This window comes from Manis javanica, chromosome 13 (genome assembly GCF_040802235.1).
Source record: "Manis javanica isolate MJ-LG chromosome 13, MJ_LKY, whole genome shotgun sequence".
Classification (NCBI taxonomy): Eukaryota; Metazoa; Chordata; class Mammalia; order Pholidota; family Manidae; genus Manis; species Manis javanica.
In genome coordinates, this window is record NC_133168.1 from 90,421,748 (window position 1) to 90,441,688 (window position 19,941).

Consider the following 19,941-nt stretch of genomic DNA (forward strand, 5'->3'; position numbering starts at 1 on the left):
CTAGGATCCGCGGCGACAACCACGGTGTGCACAGGGCGCGCAGGGGCTGGGGCGCTCAGACCAGCCTGGCGCGTGTTCAGAAACCGGGGGCCTCTGCTCAGGCACGGTTTGCCCCAACTTCATTCGGCCGGGTAGTGCGTTCCGAGATCCACTCCCAGCACTCCTAATACCCTCAAGCCCTTACCCGCAATCGCGCGCTTGCAACACTTCCTCCAGGAAGGCATCCAGAAGGCGCGCATGCTCGCCTCTTGCCAGCCTCAGAGCGTGCTCACTCGGGTAGCAGAGAAGGCTCTGGCCCCCCGTCAGTCATATTGGGGCTCAGAAGTGGGATGGCAGAGACGGGGGCTGCACCTTCCCTTTAACCAGGTCTTCCCCCTGGCGTGCTCCTAGGGCTCCCAGGGGAGCCATGCCAGATGCTCCGGCAGCAGCCCTCAGGGCCCCTGTCAGGTACAGGGGCCTGGGGGAGACTTGAAGACTCATCAGGTGTTCCTGAGTCAGCCCATAGTGCTACACACAGCCTCCAGACCTTCCCAGAAGATGGCCACAGGCAGAAGGGACTGGGATGTACTAGGAGGAGACAGTGCCCGGCAATGGGGCCAGGAGCACCCAGGCTGCCTGCTTTTGGGCCAAATGCAGTTCAGTATGTACTGTCATCCCCCTTTCCTAGGCCCTCATCTCCAAGACCCCTGCCTGGTGACAGCACAATATCCTGGAACAACCTCAGCCCATGTATGTGTTTTAAGGCTGATGGAACAGAGGACCACATACTGAGTGGCTTAAAGCAACAGAAATTTATTTTCTCTGCTCCTGGAGGTCAGGCGACTCAAATCAAACTGTTGGCAGGGTTGGTTCCCTTTGGAAACCCTGACAGATAATCCGATCCATGCCTTTGTCAATGGTGTCTGCCAGCCACCCATCTCTGCCTCCGTCTTCTCTTTTTATAAGAACACCAGTTATTGGATGTGAGTCAGTTAGGGCCCCAACCCAGGACAATGTCATCTTGAAATCCTAAATAATTACATTTGCAAAGACCCTTTTTTCCAAATGAGGTTGCATTCTGAGGTCCCAAGTAGACATGAATTTTTGAGGAACTAAAAGACTTTTTAATGCCCCACAGCATCCTTCCTGGTGCAGCTGTCTGCCTCAGCTCTGGCCTCTCCATGCACCACACAGGGCCAGAGGGATCCTGCTGAACAAACCAGATCATACCCTTCCCCTGCTGCTCAAAACCAGCCATGGCTCCCTAGTTTCAGAAGCCTCACTGCTACACACAAGGCTGTGTAGTCTGGCTTTTGTTAGCCGCTCCAATTCCCTCTGGGTCTCCTCCCTCTTCTCCAACACAGCACCCTCACTTTGTATCTCTTGGCTAAAATAAGACAGGAGCATTTTTTGTTTCTTGAATGTGTCAGACTCTCTCTCACCCTTGATCACAAACCTCACGCTTCACCCCCACCTGCCTCCATCAGCTGGTCTTAGGCCACATGTCACCTCCTCCAGGAAACCTTCCGTGATTTCCCCCACCCCCCGGGCTGGGCCAGCCTCTCCTCTGACTCCTAACTTCCCCAGGTCCCCTATCACATGGTGTTCATTGTCTGGTTACAGGTGGGTGACTCCAGCTAGACTGTGACTTTGTGAGGGCATGAATGGTGTCTTACTGGTTCCAAGCTGTGTTCTCAGCACTGAGAATGGTTCCTGCACATAATAAATACCCAATAAATATGCACTGAAGAAAATAATGAATGAGAGACGTGCACAGTGCCATGTGGGAGCGAAGATGGGAAAGGGGGCAGGTAACATCTGAGCTAAATTTGGAAGAATGACCAGGTGCCCAGCACACAGGGCAAAGGAGGGCATCTCAGGCAGAGGGACCAGCATGAGAAAAGGCATGGAGAAGTGCTCAGAATGCGGTTGAGGGAGCTGGGAAGTCAGGGGCCAAAATGTAAATATATTCAAAGGCACTGGGACCTATCATCCTTCTGGGGCCCTGGGGAGGGTGGGCTGGAAGGAGAGGCCAGCAAGAGGCTGGGGCAGCCCGGGCTGTGGGCAGCCTGGACTGTGGGTCCAGCCAACACTTTCCTCTAAGCTTCTCCCACTGGGCCAAAGACCTGGTGTGTAGGGAATTTCCTTGGCAAAGCCAAGCTTGGGAAGGACATCAGAGGGACAAATGTTCAGCCAAGATGTGGAACCAGGACAAAGGAGAAAGACCCTTTAGCTGCTTCTGGGTTGCCAGGGGTCAGGGTAGAAGGTTAAGGTCACAGAAGGAGGGCAATCCTTACCCTGGAGATGGAGGGCAGACCACGGTCACAGTTCAGCTGCATCTTGCATGCCTGCCTGCAGGGGGCGCTGTGACCTTGGAGGCGTGGCTTGGTCTCCTAGGGCCTCACCTTCTTTCATAACAAGGTCTCCCCACTGATGAGCTTTTAGGGCTCCAAGGGAGCCAGTCTCCAAATGCGAGAACCACCGTCTTCAGTGCTGGCTGGGGCTGGGGCTGGGGAGACTGAGACATAACAGCCTTCGCAGGAGACATCAAGGGGGAGACTGGGACCTGCATAGCACTTTTAAGAGGTCCTGTCAAAGGGAGGAAGACAGGCCAGTGGATGTCATTCAGTTACTTGGAGAGAAAGCCATGAAGGGCTGTCAAACTCCCTGAATGGTCTCCAGCTCTTTCCCTTCCCACAATTCACCTAGTAAAAAGATTCAGAAGGATTCCACCCAGAGTCAATGTACCATAAACATTCAGCTGTGTCTGCCAGATTCATTTATTTGAGATCAGATTGGAGACACTTGTGAAATTGACCCCTGGATGCCTTCCTGGAGGAGGTGTTGCAAGCGCGCGATTGCGGGTAAGGGCTTGAGGGTATTAGGAGTGCTGGGAGTGGATCTCGGAACGCACTACCCGGCCGAATGAAGTTGGGGCAAACCGTGCCTGAGCAGAGGCCCCCGGTTTCTGAACACGCGCCAGGCTGGTCTGAGCGCCCCAGCCCCTGCGCGCCCTGTGCACACCGTGGTTGTCGCCGCGGATCCTAGGGGAAAGCTGCCTGTCGGGGACACTGGCGGAATCACCTTCCCCGCGTTTCTGCCGGGTCAGACTGTGAGAGTGCAGGTCTGCGTCACCCGCAGGGCCGCCTGTGGCTGGAACTCTGCAGACGCGAGTCCATCCTGGAGGGCGGGCGGGCTCTCTGCATCTGTGTCCGTGCGCGATCTGAACGCGGCGCGGCGCGCGCGGGCCTGCTGTGTGCACGCTGGTGTAAGGAAGAGCCCCTGGCACCTGCGTGTGTGGGGCGAGGTGGGAGGTGGGAGGTGGGGTGTGGTATGTGGAGCTGGGCGACTGTCGCGGGTAGGCGTGTGTGAGACGCGGGGCCTCCGGGCCCCAGGCTGCAGGAACAGGAGGCGCCCACTCCTGCCTAGGGCTGTCCTGAGGCGCCTCTGCTTCTGCTCAGGCAGCCCTGGGGGACGCTCAGGCTGCCCCGCGCAGGAGCAGGAAGGCTGCCCCACCCACCCCAGAAGCCTTGGGCACCCCCTCCCATAGGCCTGGGCCGGCCATGGGCACTCTGAGACCCTCCCTCCCTCTTCCTGGGATCAGGCTGGCCTCCCAACCAGGGGGGAGGCGGTGCAGAGAGAAGAGGGCTGGGGGAGGCCCATTTTGCTGTTTAGAAAGTTGAGGTCAAGTTCACACAGTGTAGAACTGACCGCTTAGAGTGTGCAATCCAGTGGCATGTAGTGCAGTCCTGATGTGCCGCCATCACCTCTCTCTGGTTACGAAAGGGGATCCACCTTCCCAGAAGGACACCCGTCCTCGTGGGCGGCCACTATCTGTCCCCCAGCCTCAGCTCCTGGCAGCCACCCGTCTGCTTCTTGTCACTCTGGATTTGCCTGTTGGAGGTGTTCCGTATTAATGAAATGAGACGTTTTATGCCCAGCTCTTTTCACACACACAGCATGTTCCCGGGGCTCACCCATGTGGTGGCAGGTGTCTGTACTTGATGAAAACACCGAACTGGAAATGAGCCATCCACACCGTCCCCAGTGCGCCTCTCTGTGGTGCCAGGCGCACATGCACTGGTGTGTGATGGTACCCAGCCATCTTTTCATCTTGCAAAACAGGCACTCTGCACCCATCAAACAAAAACTCTCCCTTTCCCGCTCTCCCAGCTTTGGGCAGCCGCCATTCTACCTGCTTTCTGTGTGCATGGGACCATGTTAGAGACCTCGGATAAGGGGAATCGCACTGGCTTTCTCCGTTTTGGGATTGGCTGATTCCGCCTGGCATAATGTCCTCAAGGTTCACTCATGTTGAGCACGTGGCAGGATTTCCTTCCTTTCGAGGTTGAGTGATATTTCATTGCACAGATATGCTGTGATGCGTGTATCCAAGCACATGCTGCCGTCCATGGCTGTCATGCCGCTTCACAACCCCACCAACGGTGCAGAAGCGTTCCAGCTTCTCCGCATTCTCGCCATTGTAAATGGCACGATTCAGTGGCGTTTAGTACATTCATAATGTTGCGCAACCATCATTACCTACTTCTACCTAGTTTCAGGATATTTTTCCACCCCAAAAGGAAATCTCGAAGCCATTTACAGTCACTCCCCATTCCACCCTACTCCCATTCGCTGGCAACTTCGCAGCTGCTCTCTGTCTCGATGTGTTTACCTACTGTGAGATCTCAAATAAATGCGATCATACGCTGTGCGGTCTTTGAGATGTCTTCTTCACGTTGCGTGATGTCTTCGAGGATCATCCAGGTGGTTGTTGCATCGGTCCATCAGTCCTTTGTATAGGTAAATGGTTTTCCATTGTATGGATGGACCACATTTTGTCTGACCATTGACTCATGGATTCATTTTGCATCAAGCCTGTTTGTGGCTGAGAGAGAGAGAGGGGAGTTTCTGATGGGAGCAGGTGCCTGGGAGGAGAGCGGCCCTCACAGGGGAGGGCTTGTTGGGTGGGGGGTCATGTGACTCTGTTGCCCCTCAGGGAAGGAGGCGAGACCACCCACAGCAGAGACCCTTGATTTGTCCAGGAAATAGGAGTTTGGGGACCGGACAGTGCGGGAGAGCTTGAGGAGGGGGTGGAGTCTCAGAGAATAGATTGGGAAGTACTGGAGACAGAGGATGCTGTCAGGGCCAGATAGCGGAGTCTGTGGTGAAGCCAGTCAGGGTCCCCTCCCTGTTAGGGACTCATACACGTCAGAAGACAGGACCACAGTAGCAATAGGAGGTGAACCTGCATCATCTCATTTAAGCGCCACAAGAAGCCTGTGGAATGAGCATGATTCACTCCATTTTCCGGGAGTACTCATATGGTGTGGTACTAAGAATTCATCAAAGCCCATGTCCTTTCCTCACCGTGGGAGAGAGGTGCCTTCCCGACGAAGCAGGGAGTTTCTTGCCCTTGGAACTCGGGAAGGCTTTGGATTCATGGTGATGCAGAGAAGCATGGGGCATCCAACATGCTTAAAGGCAGGAAAGCGTGGTGATGGTGGTGGTGCATGGAATGCATAATAGCAATAAGACTAGTCGTAATGATTATACTGCTCAGTATTAGTTTTTATTGAGTTCATACCATGTGCAGGACCTCTGCTATGTGCTTGAGATGCATGTTCTCATTTAAACCTCAATACGTTACTATGAACACTATTTTGCAGAGGGACTTACCACCAGTTGGAGAGATGAAGGCACCTCTCCAGGAAGTCCTCCTACGTTGAGCTCACCAGAGACTCTGAGTTCCTTCCCACCGGGCCTCCTACCTTCTCTCGCCAACCACGAATGGCCACCAGGATTGGAATAAACTCCACCTGCACGTCTGAATTCATCCTCCTCGGCTTCTCCACCTTCCCGCAGCAGCTCCTGCCCGCCTTGTTCCTGCTGATCCTGCTCATGTACCTGTTCACGCTGCTGGGCAACCTGCTCATCATGGGCACCGTCTGGAGCGAGCGCAGCCTCCACACGCCCGTGTACCTCTTCCTGTGCGCCCTCTCCAGCTCCAAGATCCTGTACACCTTTGCCATCATCCCACGAATGTTGGTGGTCCTGCTCTCCACCCAACGTTCCATCTCCTTTGTGGCCTGTGCTGGCCAGATGTTCTCCTGTGCTGTTATACCCACTCCTTCCTGCTCACTGTCATGGGCTACGATCACTAGGTGGCCATCTGCCATCCCCTGCACAGCCAGGTGCTCATGAGCCCCCATGACTGTGCCTACCTGGTAGCCTGTTCCTGGGGCTGGTGGTGACATCAACCACTTTCCACCTCCCCTTCTGCAGATCCAATGAGTGCCACCATTTCTTCTGCCAGGTGCCGCCTCTCCTGAAGTCGGCCTGTGGAAACAATGTACCACGTGTGGCCCTAGGTGTGGGCCTGCTGTGTATGTTGAACTTGTTGGGCTGCTTCTCCTCCTCCTCCTCCTCCTCTCTCATGCCTTCACTGTGGCCTCTGTCTTGAAGATCCCCTCAGCTGAAGGTTGGCACAAAGCTTCTCCACATGTGCATCTCACCTTATTGTGGCGGTCGTGCACTATGGCTCTGCCTCGAGCACCTACCTCAGGCCCAGGGGACCCCAGTCTCAGGAAACCAGCAGCCTGTCGGCCGCCACCTACACAGTGCTCACACCCAGCCTCCCATTTCCCCGGAATTTTCCCGACGCTTGCTATTATTCTGTCTTGTTTGTTACAGCCTATCTTAGTGAGATAAGTGCTATCTCATCCCGGTTTGGATTTCACATTTCTCTAATATGTAATGATATTGAGCATCTTATCACATGCTTGTTGAACATTTCTGCATGTTCCTGCAGAAATGTTATGGAGATACTATAACCATTATTGAAATTGGGTTGGTTTTCTTTTTGTTGAGTTGTATTAATTCTTTATATTTTCTAGTTACAAGTTCCTTCTCAGCTATGTGACTTTTCTAATATTTTCTCATGTTCTGGGAGTTGTCTCTTCATTCCCTTATTGGTATTCTTTGCAGGACAAATATTAATTCTGAGAACATCCATTTATTGATTGATTTCTTTTGTTGCTAATGCTTTTGATGTCATGTTTAAGAAACTGTTGTGTAATTCAAGGTCACAGATATTCATACCTGTGTTGTCTTCTAAGAATTTTATGGTTTTAGCTCTTTCACTTAGGTCTTTCACCCTTTTTAAGTCAATTTTTGTATATAGTGTGAAGCAGGGGCTGAACCTCAGTTTTGACTAGGTTCACATAGCTGCAGTCTCCTGAAAATGACCATGGCCATCAACTTCCATCTGTTATCCATGCCTGCAAGCACCTAATTTTGTGAGAAAGAGGGAATCATCACACACATATATTCAGATTGAGAAAGGAATAACATTATTTCTGGCTACTGGGCTGCTGACATAGCAGTACTCAAAAATAACACCCACTACATATGTATATACTATATGTTGAATCGTATCCTATATTTACTCCTTTTAAGGCAGCATCTCTTTATTTCTAAAAACCTGTGATGGGGAAAGAAGACAATTTATGCCTGCAAAAAATGGCTTGTTATTTATAATTTCCCATTTCCTCTGTAATCCTAGGAATAGACTTGTTTCTGAGCTAAGCGCCTGGTAAAAGGATGGAGGGAAGAGAGAAAGAGAAAGAGAGAGAAGGGAAAGAGATGTCTCTCCATAAGCAGTAGAACAGAGAGAGGCACCAGCAAAGAGGAAGGGAAGAGGTGGTAGCTGCCCTCTTACGGCTACAGGCCCTGTTTGGTGGGGAGGGAAGAACAGGAGACAGAGAGATGGATCCTCTCGCTACGAGTGCCGGTATCTTCAGGGACAGAGAGAGATGGTGGCTCAGATCCTGGTGAAGAACTCCATGCAGAGAACACAGGTGTTAAGTCATTTTAAAATACGTTTGTATGCAGTGTCAGTTGTACGGCTTCTTCCCTCTTTCCTTAAAAACCTCCAGTAATATATCACAGCCATTACTGGCCGAGTTGACTTCTTTGGTGAATGCACTGATGTGGGATCTGGCCTCAAAGTGGACACAGGAGGCAGTGGTGTCCCCACGGGGAATATCTGTCCTCCTATTGGCTCGCCCTGAAGCCAGGGCCAAGGAAACAAACGCGGTGGGGGGGGGTGGTGTCGTTCACACAGCAGGTGCAAGTTCCTCAAAGAGCCTAGCTCTGGCTCCCGGGTGCAGGCGGTTAAGCCAGCGGACAGGGAAGATGCCTACGTGGGGTTTCCGACGCGCAGTTGCTGGTACCTGACCCCTCCCAGCCTCCCTCAGGAGGCCCCAGCAACTGGCCCCACAACATCCGGCTCCCCGGCTTCTCTCCGGTTTCTCAGCTCTCCTCTTATTAGTTTCCCGTTTTGTTGCAGTATGTCAGATGATCTGGGTCTTTGTGACACTGGTACTTGGGAATTTACCTAGACTTCCTTCTGGCTCCACTTAAGATCTGTTTTGGCGACAATTCCATGTTCTTAGCGTTTGTTTGTTGGTGCAGTGAATAAAAGTGCGTAGAAGTGAGTAGAAGCCTCTTTCCTGAAACATTTTCTTTCCTCCAAATTCTGCTTTTAGCTCTTTTTCTTTTTTGAGTTTTGTTCTCTTTTCATGCATAATTTTCCCCTAATTATCCAACTTTCATTGCGGAAATTTCTATCTGGGTTGGTTATTTGCCAAATATTAGTGGCGTGCCATCTCTCTGACATGTCATGCTCTTTCATTTCAATTCTGTGTGGATCTTCTGCCACAGTCAGACTGGAGAAACTGATGAGAAGGGATTCGGGCACAGGGTGGACTGTCTGCCCAGGCTTGTGACCACTGCTGCTTGGGGACAGGACCTTGGGGTCTAGTGATCTCTACCCCGGGAAGGCTCCCTGGAGAGGGTGTTCCCCTCTCCAAGCCATGGTGGGGGCCTCGGCAAATTGCTGCTCCTAATACTGCCTGTGCTTCACAGAGCTGCTTGTGGGTTCAACAAGATCATAAATAAGCAGCTAACGTGCTTAGCACAGGTCCTGGCACATGGTAGGGACCCAGGGTCTTTGTTCAGCTACACCTGGGTTTAGTCCCCACTTAAGAGCTCGTCATGGTCTCTACTCATTTTTCCATACAGGCATGGAGAATTTAAAGAACAGCATAACACTCCAGTCTCTTTATTAAAAAGAAAAATTGTTATGGTAAGATCACGAATAAAACATTTTGAGTGGGAGAAATCCAGTCCTGGTTGGAGTCCCGTCTTTGAAAGCGCTATGTGAATCTGTGATCACTGCGCCCAACCTGCTGCATGAACTCAGCTGTCCACATGTGCATTGGGGCGAGTGGTGACTTTTTTCTCTTCACCCAAAACTCTCCTATGTTATCCACATGAGTTACATGCATTTCAGAAGTTGTTTTGAAACAGTGCTCCCAAAGAAAAGGGAAATAAAGAAAAAAAATGTTCGATTGGCTTCTTAATCTTTTTGAGCCCTAATTTTCTCATCCCTGAAAGGAAGTTAATATTAATAGTTCCTAGCTGACAAGGCAGTCATGAGGACTGCATAGGATCACACATGGAATGCGCCTTCACAGGGCCTGGATAGAGCAAAGCCTCCAGAAGGTGAGGGTGAGGTCAGGCCCTGATGACCAGAACCTGATTCTCCCTCAGTGTAGCAAGTGAATTGTTGCACCACCCTTTTAGTTGGTGCAATGAATGTGTTTACCTTTTTGATAATTACTGCTATTTCAAATTTAATTGTGTTACTTTAGTTAATACTTCAGCTGATTTACATATACATATGCATATATAGAGCTATATTTACATATACTTATATATGTATATAAATGTATATATACACACAAATAGACTAAAAAGTACATGCACTTCTAGTCACTGCACCAACGAACAAACACTAAGAACATGGAATTGTCTCCAAAAGAGATTGTAGGTGAAGTCATAAAGGAAGTCTGGGTCAATTCCCATGCCAGTGTCACAAAGACCCAGGTCACCTGACATACTGCAACAAAACAGGAAGTTAGTAAGAAGAGGAGAGCCGAACGTTCCCATATATTCGGGATGTAAGTATCAGGTTGAGCATCTGACCTTGTCATAGTGACTTGATATCCACTCATCCTTGGATAAGAGAAGATAATACTAAAAACTGAGTGATAGCAAAAAGTTGAAACAATACCTAAATGAAATGGTTTGTGCCCTAGATTAGAAAAGGTATTAGTGGGAAAACTGGAAAAGTTCCAGTAAAATCTGTAGTTTGCTGCATAACATTCTACAAGTGTCAGTGTCCAGGGTCTGGTCAGTGTCCTGGAGTCACGTGAGAGGCTGACAGGACGTTGGGGGAGGCAAACATGAGAAGTTTTGTGTTATTTTTGCAACTTTTTTGTAGGTATGAAATAAACTAAAAATAAAAAGTTAAAACAAAAAGATACCTTTCAAAGTAGCACAAACATCTAGCAAGCAGCTGGGAATTAACTTAAACAAGAGCACACAAGACCTCTATGGAGTAAAATGAAACCTCTAACTAGTAGAAAACAAATAAGAATAAATAAAATAATAAGTACATGCTATTTTAAAATAAATATAAATTTAAAAATTAAAGTAATAAATAAATAGATGAAATGGAAAGATAATATAAAGATGTTCATTCTCCCCCAAATTTAATCTCGGTCATGATGATGGTCTCACAGATGTAGGCATCTGTCCAAACTCATCAAAATGCATATGTTCAATACATGTTGATATTTATGTATATTTTAATAAACTGAAAAAACCTAATAGGAGACTAATACCTAAAATGTACAAGGAATGTCCACCTGTTGGATTTTTTAAGACGATAAACTTATTCTAAAAATTCCTATGAACAAATAATGATCCATAAAGGACAAAGCCAGCCTTGAAATGAAGAGCGAAAGGAGACAGTGGGAAATTGCCTTCCAAGCAGCGGGGCATTCTGCAAAGTCCTGGAAATAATGCTAAGTAAGATGAGTGCAGAGACAGACTAACAGACTAGGGGTGCAGAACAGAGACCTCAGCAATGCAGCCATTCATACAGGGCTAAGGTCACAGCACAAGCCATCTGGAAAAGCATGAATTACTTAGCGGACACTCTTGAAGAAAACATCTCTCTATACAGACAAAAACAAAACTGGACTCCCCCCAAAGAGACAATCAAGATGAATTAATAACCTGTGAAAGGAAAAATCGTAGTCAATGAAAGAAAGTGTGGTAGGTGATCTAAGAACAGGAAACGAGTTCTTCAAAGAGGAAAAATAAAAATATAACCCTTAAATAAAAAAGATCAATTCCATGACATCAAAATTATGAATCATATTAACAAAAAACATCAGGGCTAAAGTTACCAGATGACACAGAGCAAGTAGATCTTGGCAATTAAAAAAAGTTCTAGAGATCTGATGTATGACAGAGTTTTCAGTTAGTAAGACAGTAATTGAAAAGCTTGTTGAAACTAAAGACTAAATCTTAATTATTCCCACCACAAAAAACAAATGATAATTATGTGACTAGTAGAGGTTCTAACTATGTCTACAATGGCAATCATATCACAATATATATGTGCATGAAATGCTCACCGTAAATTTACACAATGTTATATGTCAAATATACTTCAGTAAAAAAGAACTTAAGAGGGTAGATCTCATGTCTAGTGCTGTTAACACACACACACACAGCAAGGGGACATAAGAAGTCTTTGGAAATGATGAGTGTATTTATTACCTTGATTGTGGTGATGGTCTTGCAGATGTAGGCATCTGTCCAAACTCATCACAATGTATATACTAAACATGTGCCAATATTTGGATATGATGTATACTTTAATAAGCTGAAAAAAATCCTGATAGGAGGCTATTACCTAGAACGTACAAGGACTGTCCACACACCAACGAGATAAAATGCAGGAATCATGATGGAAAGTGGCAAAGGGTAGGCACAGATGGGGGAAATGTGACTGGCACACAGTACACGAGACACGCGGTGCCTCATTAGCAACTAGAGGAATGCCAGGTGACACAACAACACGATGTCACTTTATACTGTCAGGGCAGCACAGACTGGGAGATGGTGTGCTGTGTGTTGGCCCACCTATGAAGGAAGGTGGCTTTCGGTCATTCTAGCAGGTACCTGGGGTAATGACTACATTAAGGACACACTTGCCCCAAGTCCTGCTGCCTTCAGCAAAAAGAACTTAAGAGGGTTTGTCTCTGCCTGAATGATATTCTCACATTCCCATTCAGTGTCCTGTGACCCAGGACACTCACTGCAGCATTGTCAGTGACCACAGAGGGTCGGGGCCACCCTGAGAGACCCCTCTCCACCTGGGGGGGTGTGCCAGGTGGCTTTAACCACGCACAGGGAAAAAAACGAACCTGACATCCACACAGCAGCCTGGGCAGCTCCTAAAACATAGCTCTGGGCAAACGACTAGAAAACGATAGGAGAATGCACCCCAGCCAAAGCATGTATGGGCACCAAACACATTTTATAAGGATTTGGGCAAACAGAAGGTACACATGGAACTAACTGGAATGCCTGCCATTTGTGGGTGAGGGGCAGGAGTGGGACATGATGGTGAATGGAAATCAATAAAACAGGATCCATCATTGTGCAAATCAATACTGATGAAAAATCATCAACTAAGGGGTATGATTAATGCAAAGCTTCCAACTTAAGTCCAATGCATATCTGTGGATATGTACACATTATTAATCATTATAAATGTAAGTTAGTGAAAATTAATAATGGAAAATCTTACTGATACAGAGTGGGGAGGCCAGCTGCAGGGGCTCTCATGACGTACCACTCGTCTTTGGTAGCAGACCCAATGGCGAGGGTGGTACCCTGCAAATATTTGGACTTACCTTGAGTTAACAGTTTACACCCCCAGAGAGCCCCCTCCTGGAGCCTCGGCAGAGTGGATACCCAACACCTGCACGGGAGGCACACAGACCCGAAGGTCCACGTGATGTCCTCATTCACATGATGCGTGACTTCGGCCAACACTGCTCATCTGGTTGGTGGGGGCACCGTGGGGAGCCCCTGACCTCTCACTGTGGCATCACGAGGTAGCATCTGCCTCCAGCACATCTCCAGATAGATAAAACTTAACACAGTCATGAGAGATTGACATTTTACTAAAAGTATATGTGGAAAGAATTTCCATAAGATGTCAGGTACAAAAGCCCTCTACGTGCTCCATGTTCCTGCCCAAGGACTGGAGCCTCTTGCCTCTCTCTCTCTCACTCTTGCTGCTTGATGGTCTGACATCCTTCTCTCCACACAGCTCAGCATGGAAACCTCCCTTAGAGTCCAGCACTCCCAAGACAGTAATCAGCAAACAGTTTTCTCGAAGAAAAAGAGTTTATTTTGTTTTGTACCCTTGTTATAATTAAAAACATAAGATAATAAAACACTGGACATAATGCTTGATAATAAAGGCCCAATGCTGGTGACATACAGCAACATGATTTTTATTTTATTCTTATTTTGGGGGGATGAATGAAGTCTTCCCTGGTGCTTCTATTCAAGAGGAACCAGGTGCCTCAGAGTCCGGACACATCCATGTGATGCTCCGCACCTCCCTATCGATGAACAGCACATTCTTAAGTTCAGATAATGGATGGGGTTCATCAAACACTGTCATAAACAAGAGATCACAATCGCTGCAGCCTAGACAACAGAGGAACACATAAACTAAGGAAAAACAAATAGTATTCATGGGACACCCATGAGGGAGTATTTTCACAAACCTGAATCCTTATGACAGAACTATGAAGACAGACATTATATCCCCAGCCCTTCAATCACATTTCCGACCACTTAAAGTGCTGTCAGGAGCTTAGAGAACAGAATTTTCCATGGAAACTTTTCTTTATGGCATTCTTCAGCTCCTTATTCCTGAGGCTGAAAATGATTGGGCTAAGAAAGGGGGTGAAGAGCGTATAGGTGGTGCCCATCAGAGTGTCAATGTCCACGGCATGGGTGCCCTTGGGCTTCAGGTAGATGATGGAGGCAAAGCCGTAGTGCACCACCACCACAGTGAGGTGGGACACGCATGTGGAGAAGGTCTTGTGCCGGCCCTCCGCTGAAGGGATCTGCAGGATGGCAGCCACAATGAAGGCGTAGGAGAGGATGATGAGGCACAAGCAGCCCAACAGAGCTGTAACACACACCAGGATCACCCCCAGCGTGACCGAGGAAGTCTCCTTCCCACAGGCCAGCTTCAAGACGGAAAGCACGTGGCAGCCAATATGGTGGATCACGTTAGACCCACAGAAGGTGAGGTGAAATACTAACAAGGTCAATGTCATCCCTATGACTGAGCCACCAGCCCAGGACCAGGCCACCAGGCAGGCACAGCCACGGGGGCTCATGAGCACACTGTAGCGCAGGGGGTGGCAGATGGCCACGTAGCGGTCATAGCCCATGACGGTGAGCAGGAAGGAGTGTGTGAAGCCAAACGTGAAGGAGAAGAACATCTGCCCGGCACAGGCCACGGAGCTGATGGAATGATCGGTGGACAACAGGTCGGCCAGCATGCGCGGGATAACAGCAAAGGTGTAGAGGATCTCAGAGACGGAGAGGGCGCACAGGAAGAGGTACATGGGCGTGTGGAGGCTGCGCTCGCTCCAGACGGTGCCCATGATGAGCAGGTTGCCCAGCAGCGTGAACAGGTACATGAACAGGATCAGCAGGAAGATGGCGGGCAGGAGCTGCTGCGGGAAGGTGGAGAAGCCGAGGACGATGAATTCAGACACCACGCTGTGGTTCTGAGCAGCCATGGGTGCTGCATCTGGTCACATCAGGGACACAATGAAGGCACAGCGGTTTATCCCATGAATGACAAGGATGGTTCAGCTCCAGACAACCTGTCGTGTGATTCATCACATGAATAAACAAATAAAGAACTATCTTAGAAGTCGGTCAATCGCGGTGGGAATACATGTCCTAACGTTAGACTCTTCGTCATGATGTATTACGGAGGTGCTGTTTACATATAACACTGAATTAGTTTTAGGTGTACAACACAAGGATTTGAAATATGTATATTTTTAAAGAGCATTTTCTTAGATGAAGAAAATAAAAATCAGTGAGAATGCTCTGTTGAATTAGGTGCTGGTTGTATACACATGTCAAAATGCAGTGAGCTGCACACTAAAATTTGTGCACTTTTATTGTATGTATCTCAAAACCATATTTGTTTTTATTTTAATTATCTTAAAGGGTTGCTCAAACTGTTAAGAAAAAGAATAAAGAGCACCTTCTCAATATGAAATGGAATGTGACTTTCTTAGCTAGATAAGAGCGTATACCACAAAACTAGCAAATAGTATACTCAGTGAGGAAACTATAGGTACATTATTTTAGAATTGGAACAAGCCAAGGGTACTCACTGTCTCTGCTGTTTTTAGCATGGAACTGAAAGGCACGGGCAGCGCTGTAAGGGAAGAAAAAGAAAGAAGGCATATAAGGATTGGAAGGCAAGAAACATGGTCACATACCCAGAAATGGTGCAAGAATCAAGACATACTATATCAGAACAATAAGGGAACACAATGCTGCAGACTAGATTAACTTACAAAAAAATCAGTATTACACCAGTAATAACGATTCCGAGTATAGGACTAAAGTAAAAAGAAAGAAAACATGCCCAATATTGACACAAACTATAAAGAAACAGCTCTCAACCATTTTGGTGTCAGGATCCCCTTACACTAAGAAATTATTAAAGTCCTAGAGAACTTTTATTTTTATTTGTTATAACTACATATTTTCTTAACATAATTCAAAATTAACACTGAGAATCTTCAAAATATTTAGTATTAGCCCCTTTAAAAGAATAGTAAATGATTAACCTATTACATGTTAATGTGAATAACAACTTGTAGGAAAGTAAGTGCATTTTCAAGAAACAAATAGTAAGAATAGTGGCTTTGTTTCACACTTTAGCAAATGCATCCAGTGTCTGGGTTGATAGGAGACAATTTGATGCTTTATCTGTTTCTGGGTTTTCAGCCTGTGGCTTCCACATCCCCTTTGCTTAACTAGACAGAATTCTGTCTACTCTGGGCTGACAGAGTATGGCTCACCCACGGTGCTGGGCAAACATCCCACATCACAGGAAAGCATGCAGCTGCCCCAGGACCTCCCGTTCAGGTTGGCAGGGGCCCCATCCGCCCCAGCCAGGGGTAAGCCTGCAGCAGAGTTTCTCAACTGCAGCACTGGGGACAGTTGTGGCCAGGTAATTCTTTGGGGTAGTGGCAGCCCTGTGCATTATACAACCTTTAGAAGCATCCCTGCTCTCAACTTACCAGTCACTACTAGCGTTCCCACCTCGATGAGTCATGACACCCCAGAATGTCTCCAGAGGTGCCCGAATGTCCCCTGGGGCACATCACCCCCGGCTGACAGCTGCTGACCTTGAAGCTGCAAAGGGTATATCAGCTGGTGAAGCACCAGGGACCCAGAGTGGGCAGCCTGAGAAGACCCCTGGAGCCTCCCAGAGGCAAGACCTGGTCTTAGGACCCTCTCGCCGGCCCTGACCCCATTCCCAGGCTGGGCAGCGCTGCCCACCAGGGTCTGATTCTACCCACTTGCTGTCTCTCTCCTGGACCCCCCAGCCTGGACCGCCTCTTGCGGGAAGCAGCCTGCAGGGGAGGGTGGGCAGGAGCCGCTCTCCTGCTTGATGCTGTCAGCGGGGCTCCAGGCAGGTGAGGGTCAGACCTCAGGGCTCAGGACTGGTGCTGTGCGATTTATCCCTGCTGCAGACTTCCCAGCAGGCTGCTCCTGGGCACCCCCAGAACACCAGTAGGGAAGGGCTGTCCCCGCGGTTTGGAGGGGCCACAGGATCATCAGAGGGCCTTTGGGGCCTGCAGTCCCCACTTCCCCCAGCTCCCCAGACGCAGCAAAGGCTCCCCACTCTCTCTGCCCAGAGAGGCCTCTGCCCCTGCTGAGTCTTGTGGGAGAAGGGCTGGAAAGAGATGCCCTCAGCCTCTTGGGATCGAGGCAGGTCAGAGGGAAGGCAGGAGCTGGAGGAGCCCAGAGACGCATCCAGGGCTGTGCCCTGGGGTGGGAGCAGCTGGAACTCTTCCCAGAATAAGAGCCATTTGGAGCTGAGCCTTGGAGAGCGCTTGTCTTGGGCAATAGCGGTGTGCAGTGTCTCCTGGCCAAACTGGAGGGCTCTCCTGGCGTCTCAGTCAAGTTCTGTCTTCTCCCTGTTTTCCTGGTGATCCAAGCCAGGCGTCTGCATCAGCGTATGCCTCTCTGTGATACAATGAAACAGAGATATTTGATCTTTTGGTATTGCCCGTGGGTCCTGACCCTCTGATGACAGCGTCTCTTGAATGTTAATGGGATGCCTGGTAGCTGTGCATTTATCTTTACAATATAAACATCTGCCTTCAGCTCAGAAATCTGGCTTCACCTTGAGTTAACAGTTTACACCCCAGAAGGCCCCCCTCCCTGAGCAGCAGACATAGTAGATTCCCAGCACCAGCACGGGGGGCACATGGACCTGACGTTCTGCGTGACGCCCTCACTCACATGTTGTGTGACCTCTGTCAGCACTGCTCCTCTGCGTCACAGGGGGACTGTGGGGAGCCCCTGACCTCTCAGTGTGGCATCTTGAGGTAACATGTGCCTCCAATACATCCCAAATAGATAGACATTAAAACAGTCCTGAGAGATTGTTTTACCAGAAGTATATGGGGAAAGGGTTATCGTAAGATTTCAGAAAGCAACGTCCTTTTAACACGTTTTATGTTCTCGCCCAAGAGCTGAACCCTCTTCCCGTTCTCTCTCTGGCCCTTGCTCTGCTCTGCAGCCCTCAACTCAGCTCAACACATAAAACCTCCCTTAGACTCCATCACTCCCGAAGGCAGTAATGAGCAAACCATTTTCTCAGAAACAAAGTTTATTTTCTTTTGTACTCTTGTTATTATTAAAAACATGATATAATAATATAACATAAGAGGCAGTGCTTGATAATAAAGGCCCAGTGTTAGTGCATTTATTAATGTCTTCATATTTGCTTTTCATATTTTAATGGGGGAGATAAAAATCTTCCCTTGCTTGTCCATGAAAGAAAGATCAGCGCCCAGACAGGTGCCTGGTATGCTCGCCACCTGCCCAAGGACGGGTAACACATTAGGCACAGATACTGGTGTCACGGGGCTGAATCTGCTCCCCTCAGGTCTTGTCCCCGCTGCAACAAAGAATTAAAAGGCAGAGACACAGTGGTGAAGTTGAGTGAACGTTTTATTTGAATGCAGTCCAAGGGAGAAGCAGGCCAAGGTCAGGGTAGACCAAGCCCTCCATCCTGTTAGGCGGGAGGCCTATGTGTATTGCATCCTGGTTAGGGAACACCTCTTTGGCTGACAAGGTGGGGTTATTTGATGGACAGGTCCGTCCACACAGCCACCCCTCTCAGTGCACATGTCCTTCCCCCAGGCTGAGGTGTGGTTCGGGCAGTTCTCAGTTCCGTGCCCACCGGGTTGGGATCTGGTTGGGGAGGGAGTGATCTCCCTGCAAAGCCTTTGCTGTCTTCACGTGGGACTCCCTCCCTGGAAGGGTGTGGGTAGCTTTTCCTTTGAACCGTATCTGGGGGCTTCTTCTCTGAGCCTTATCTTCCCCTTTTCTGGCTGCTTACATCTGTCTTTCCACCTAACATTCCTAACACTACCACCAAACTGGCCATCAGGAGCTCAGGGGAGAGACTTTTCTGCAGAAGCTGTTCCTTATGGCACTCTTCAGCTCCTTATTCCTGAGGCTGAAAATGACTGGGCTAAGAAAGGGGGTGAACACGTTATAGGTGGTGCCCATCAGAGTGTCACTGTCCACAGCCTGGGCACCCTTGGGTCTCAGGTAGAAAATAGAGGCAAAGTCACAGTGCACGACCGCCACGGTGAGGTGGGACGCGTATGTGGAGAAGGTCTTGAGCTGGCCCTCTGCACAGGGATCCTCAGGACAGCAGCCATGGGGAGACAGAGGAGAAGATGATGAGCAATGATCAGCTTTATCGTATCTCTGATACACACCAGGATCACACCCCCAGTGACCAAGGATATCTCCTTCCCACAGACCAACCTCAAGAGGGAAAGCACATGGCAGAGAAAATAATGGATCACATGAGACCCAGAGAAGGTGATGTGAAACACTATCAAGGTTACCATCATGCCTAACACTGAGCCACCAGCCCAGGACCAGGCCACCAGGTGGGCACAGCCAAGGGGTCTCATGAGCATGTTGTAGTGTAGCAGCTGACAGGTCATAGCCCAGGGCCATGAGCAGGAAGGAGTGTGGAACACTGAACGTGAAGAAGAACATCTGCCCGGCACAGGCCATGTTGCTGATGGAGCGGTGGGTGGAGAGCAGGTCGGCCAGCATGCGCGGGGTGATGGCAACGGTGAATAGGATCTCAGAGACGGAGAGGGCGCACGGGAAGAGGTACACGGGCGTGTGGAGGCTGCGCTCGCTCCAGACGGTGCCCATGATGAGCAGGCTGCCCAGCAGCGTGAACAGGTACATGAGCAGGATCAGCAGGAGGAAGGCGGGCAGGAGCTGCTGCGGGAAGGTGGAGAAGCCGAGGACGATGAATTCAGACGCCACGCTGTGGTTCTGAGCAGCCACGGGGGCTGCATCCGGTGAAATCGAAGACAGAACGAAAGCACAGCGGTTTATCCCATGAATGACAAGGATGGTTCAGAATGAGACGACCTATCATGTGATTCATCGCATGAATAAACAAAAAAAGAACTATCTTAGAACTACATCAGTCAAGGTGGGAATACATTTCCTAACATTTGACTCTTCTTCATGATTTATTATTAAGATAAAAGACTGAAAAGAACAACAGATACAAGTACCAAGCGCAACCCATGAAGCAGGGTATGACACATACCTGCAAACAGGTAAAAGAAGGCCCTATTTCTCACCAAATGTTTTTTTGAAAATGTAGTTAGCTTCCTGAAAATATATTACTTATGT

The 19,941-nt window shown here is 48.8% G+C and overlaps 1 protein-coding gene and 2 pseudogenes across 1 annotated transcript; 1 reads left to right on the forward strand and 2 right to left on the reverse strand.

Annotated features, from left to right (window-relative positions):
- Positions 1-5,769: 5,769 nt before the first annotated feature.
- Positions 5,770-9,599, forward strand: LOC108405811 (olfactory receptor 10H2-like; annotated as a pseudogene).
- A 4,188-nt stretch (positions 9,600-13,787) lies between these two features.
- LOC108384706 (olfactory receptor 10H3-like) lies at positions 13,788-14,738 on the reverse strand. The gene has a single exon (XM_037022211.2). The coding sequence runs from the start codon at positions 14,736-14,738 to the stop codon at positions 13,788-13,790; it is 951 nt and encodes a 316-aa protein (XP_036878106.2).
- A 3,913-nt stretch (positions 14,739-18,651) lies between these two features.
- LOC118973119 (olfactory receptor 10H3-like) lies at positions 18,652-19,578 on the reverse strand (annotated as a pseudogene).
- Between the last annotated feature and the right edge of the window lie 363 nt (positions 19,579-19,941).